We start from the raw sequence: 4,925 nt of genomic DNA on the forward strand, positions 1-4,925 counted from the left end.
ACACACACACACACACATATGTATCTATATGTGTGCTCTGGCTTTTGTGAATATTCAGGTCTTGAAAGATTTAATCCAATGATTCCTCACTTCATGGCAACCTTTCCCTGTACTAGGACATTTTTTATCTTGACTATCCTTAATGATAAAACATTTAAATCTGTTAAAAGCAGAAAGGGTAGTCAAGATAATAATAATAAAAAATACAACACAACCCGTTAGAAGATCCCTCGATCTAGAAACTAGACCTCCCAACTCCAAGCCCAAGGCTTCAAGTGCTACACTATACAAATGCTCCGCAATGGCAAGTAACTGTCAAGAAGGTCTACTGCATCACAAGTGTTGGCCAATATCTCTCCTTCTGCAAGCAGCTCACAGAAGGATTACAATAGTGTATGTGTGTGTGAAGAGAAAGAAAGGGGGAATGAAAGAAGAGGGCTAAAAAGGAGACTCACCAGCCCTCTTGCGGTTGTATTTCAAAACCTCGCACAACACAAGCTTGTTAGGATCCAGACAGAAAGGGTCTCTGAATAGCCTAACAGGTACTAAGAACATGTCGCTGTTGGAGCCTTCGGATTGGCCGGTGCTGGATCCATCAAAGTTCCATTCGGGGAGATCTGGCGAAAGATATTCGAGGAGACATTTGATCAGCTCTCTGTCTGGAAGATGTATAACCTGCCTTATAACCAAATGAATGCCAAGGGAGCTTGAGAGCAACATGTGAGTGTTTCTACCTTCAGGTTGCCTGTCGACTGATGGTGACGCCATGAATTTCATAGAGTTTTCATAGGCAAGGAATCCTCAGAGGTGGTTTTGCCAGCCCCTTTCTCTGAAATACGCCAACAGCACCTGGTATTCATTGGCGATCTCCCATCCAAGTACTAACCAGAGTCTGACCCTGTTTAGCTTCCAAGATGGTGCCCTTATCGAATATTTAGGCCTCCACAAGGACTAAATAAAAAACCAGACTGGTGCAGTGGTTTGAGCACTGGATTATTACTCTGGAGGCCAGGGTTTGGCCATGTAAACCCACTGGGTGACCTTGGGCATGTTACACTCTCTCAGCCTCAGAGGATGGCAATGGCAAACCCCCTCTGAAGAAACTTGCCAAGAAAACCCCATGATAGGTTTGTCAGTCAGAAATGACTTAAGGCATACAGCAACAACACAAAAAAAACCTTACCAACCCTCTTCATTCCTTCAGTATGTGCCTTGCATGGCAAATGGCCCAGGTCCCATTCTTGCAGGGCAAGAAACATGTGCCCTCTCTGAAACTTTGGGTAGCTTCTGCCAATTGCCATCAAGAATGCTGAATTAGATCAACCACTGGGATAATTCTATATATGACAGGTTCGGATATATGATTAATCCGGATTATTTTTTGAGATTTAACCGCCTTGAATTAGTTGGAAGATTGCTCACTGCTTGCTGACGTTTCCTGTAACCAAAAGGCCATGGTGATAAATAGATGCTCAGAATGAGCTTAGCCTTCCTTCCTCCACTCCCTGTGGTCAGAGCGTAAGCGTTGCCAAGATGAATCTCCCACTTGTTGCAACCGTTTTGCACAATCCTGTGACGTCAACCCCATCGCAGCTCAACCCCAACTGAAAATCCCCAGGAGGAGATCAAAAATGTTTTCTACGTCATCATCGGACAAAACTATATGAAGTTAAAGCTGGAAAGACACACAGCAGGCCAATCAGTGGCTTATCAGATGGTGCATTCACACTGCAGGATTGATGCAGTTTTGCACCACTTTAACTGCCATAGCTCCATGGTATAGATTTCTGGAATTGGTAGTGAACTATTTAGCCTTCTAGGTTTCTAGCCCTCAAGACTGGCATCAGATTAAGATGGCAGATTCAAATGGCCGCCAACCAAACTGGAAATGGGGTCCCGGACTTTACCTTCAAGGCTCTTCGGTTCTTTGTTCAAGGTTCTGGTTTTGCAGCGAAGGCCTTCCCCAGTTCCATCAATCCAGATATATGTGGCTAGGACTTTTTTCCCTTGAGGTAGCTTCATGTACTGGTCTCTGACCCCCTTGTTTAGCCTGGAACTGTGTGAGACAGACATGATGGCAATCTGAAGGAAGAAGAAAAAAAGAAGGTTTTTAGAAAATCTTCAAAAAAGGATCAGATCTATAGATCTATCACAGATTTGTTAGGAAAGATACTCCATTGAGAAGTCACCCAGTTTGGAAAGCTAGTTGTATGGAGCAGAGAGTATTGCTCTCCCTTCAGATTGTTGCCAAGTTCCAAATCCCATCATCCCACCTCATGCTAGTTGGGGGTGATGGGAGTTGGAATCCAGCAACACCTAATGAGCCCTTTGCTAACCCAGGTTTATGCAAATCCACTTTGGAAACATAGCTGAAGGTTAATGTTTATCTTTTTATCAAAACAAACAAAGCCAAAAGACTCCAAAATTCAGTGGGTCTTTTTGTCCAAACACCCCTGCAGGCGCAAGGGTCTTGCAAAACTCCATTTGGCCCTAACAGTTATTCATGGAGACAGAAGGATGCAAAGCTGACCTGAAAAAGGCGTCCCACCTCCAGGCCACAAAGAGGATGATTGAATTAACAGTTGCACACACCCAAGTGCCAGGGTGGGGCTGATGCTTCTTTGTGGGTGCTCAAGGTGGGGTAAAGGAGGTGTCAGATCACATCTTTAACAACCCCATCCCTGCGAGGGAGGATTTGTCAGCCAGAGTTCAACCAGCTTTAGGGCCAAGCAAAGAGGGATTAAATTGCAGCATCCAATGAAGTGTGGTGTTGTGGTTTGAGTGTTGAACTACAATGCTGGAGACCATGGTTCAATTCCCAGCTTGGCCATGAAACCCATTGGATGACCTTGGGTAAGTCACACTCTCTCAGCCTCAGAGAACGGCAATGGCAAACCCCCCTCTGAACAAACCTTGCCAAGAAAACCCCATGATAAGTTTGCCTTAGGGTCTCCAGAAGTCAGAAAACAGCTTGAAGTCACACAACAACAACAAATCCAATCAGGTTTGCCATAGCCTTCCTCTGAGGCTGAGAGGCTGCAACTTTCATGGCTGAGTGAGGAATCGAACCCTGGTCTCCAGAGTCATAATCCAACACTCAAACCACTAGGCTATGCTGGCTCCCTCTGAAATAGAGCCTATAGCACCTTGTATTCATCGGCAGTCTCCCCTCCAAGTACTAACCAGGGCTGACCCTGCTTAGCTTCCAAGATCAGACAGGATCAGGTGCCTTTGGGGTATTTAGACCTGGCATGGTGGAAATATCCACAGATCGATCTATGCTGCAAGCAAATACACTAGGCAGGAATATCAGTTTGGGCCATCAAATACAAAGTCAGTCCCAAGTTGTTCCCCTCCTGAGAGATATGGAAAGAAAAGAACCAGGAAGCAATGAACATGCAAGGGAACTGGAAAAACAAACAGTGAAATGCAAAGGCCAAGCCAAGGGGATTTGTTCATTCCGGTTTAAAGTGAACAACAGGCAAACAAGTGAGTTTTACAAACCCAACAGAATGCTTCTTAAGGTTGTAAAATAAAAAGCGGGTGGAAAGAAAAGCAAAAGATTTTGCAGGGCAGAGCAAAGGGAAATTGTCTACTTCCTCAGATGCATGTGGATATAATAATAATAGTGGGAATAATAATGTAGAGAGATATTTTAGCACCTTTGAGACTCACTGAAAGAAATTGGCAGCATGAACTTTCCTAGACTTCACTCTACTTCCTCAGATATATTTGAATATAATAATAATAATAATAATAATAATAATAATAATAATAATAATAATGTAGAGAGATCTTGTAGCACCTGAGACTAACTGAAATAAAGAAACTGGCAGCATGAACTTTCCCAGACTTCACTCTACTTCCTCAGATGCATTTGGAAAGATTGTCTTTGTCAAGTCTCCAAAGACTTAGGACAGAAAGGCACACATTTATAGGCTCCAACCCCCATGCCTTCTGAGCAGAGGACTAAAATGGTGCCAGAATGTGAGCACCATTTCCCATCATCCACCTACCTGACCCCCAGAGGGTTTTAATATGCACAAATTAAGTTGTCTTTTTGTCTCTCAATGTGCAAGAAAGCGATTGCAAGAAAGAAAGACTCCATTCACTGCGCACCGGCCGGATTTGGAACAAGTTTCGCAAGCCACTTGGGGAGGGCTTTTGGTGTTAAGCAGGAGGAGCTACAGCCATTTCCATGGGACTCCTCGGAAGAAAAGAGACCCTCCTTCCTTCTCATTGCTTCTCAAGAGTCACACGTGGAGGAGACCGAAAAGAAAAGTTGGGCCAAGGTAAAAGGCAACAAGGATCTTGTGCTTGATGGAAAGCAAAGAGGAGGTTTTAGAGACAGAAGACTGGCTCACGAACTTGCAAGGCAAGGGGGAAAGAAGGGGGGTTTTCTCCTCTTTTCTGAGGGATCGTGCCCTTGGAGGGGTGGGCAAGGTGGGCCAAGAAAAAAAAAAGAAAGAAACTGGGGAGAAAGAGAGAGAGATCTGGTGCGCCATCCTCCGTGCGTTTTTACGCATCCAGCTCCAGCTTGCCTCCAGCCATACCCAGCAAGGAATTCCTCGGGAGTAAGCTTCATGAAAGCCACTGGGTGACCAGTCACACTCTCTCAGCCTCACGGAAGACCCTGGCCAACCTCCCCTACCCACATCTGGCCCAGAAAACTCCCTGATGGCGTCTCCTTAGGGTTGCCACAAGTTGGAAACGACTTGAAGGCACACAACAACAAGAACTAAAGCCTTCCCCTCCAGCCCAAATGGGGACAACAGTTTGGGGACAAAAGTCTTCCTGATGGCGGATTTCATTTGGGGCATGACAATCCCTCACTCTCCCAAAGGCATGTTTTTATCTTAAATGGAGACAAGGATCTTCTTTGGGGACTGGCTGCAAAAGCCCTGAAAATCTTCCTGTGGGTGGAT

At 45.1% G+C, this 4,925-nt stretch overlaps 1 protein-coding gene across 1 annotated transcript in view; it reads right to left on the bottom strand.

Annotated features, from left to right (window-relative positions):
- Window positions 1-4,304, bottom strand: part of LOC121936456 (glutamine synthetase-like) — a 16,919-nt gene extending 12,615 nt beyond the window's left edge. The window contains exons 1-3 of the mRNA XM_042478716.1: window positions 4,017-4,304; window positions 1,908-2,082; window positions 456-617 (exon numbers count right to left, since the gene is read on the bottom strand). Of these exons, the coding sequence (XP_042334650.1) occupies window positions 456-617; window positions 1,908-2,073 (328 nt within the window). The 5' untranslated portion in view covers window positions 2,074-2,082; window positions 4,017-4,304. The remainder of the gene's footprint in view (window positions 1-455; window positions 618-1,907; window positions 2,083-4,016) is intronic.
- Window positions 4,305-4,925: the final 621 nt, after the last annotated feature.

Source organism: Sceloporus undulatus, chromosome 7, assembly GCF_019175285.1.
Source record: "Sceloporus undulatus isolate JIND9_A2432 ecotype Alabama chromosome 7, SceUnd_v1.1, whole genome shotgun sequence".
In the NCBI taxonomy this organism is placed as follows: Eukaryota; Metazoa; Chordata; class Lepidosauria; order Squamata; family Phrynosomatidae; genus Sceloporus; species Sceloporus undulatus.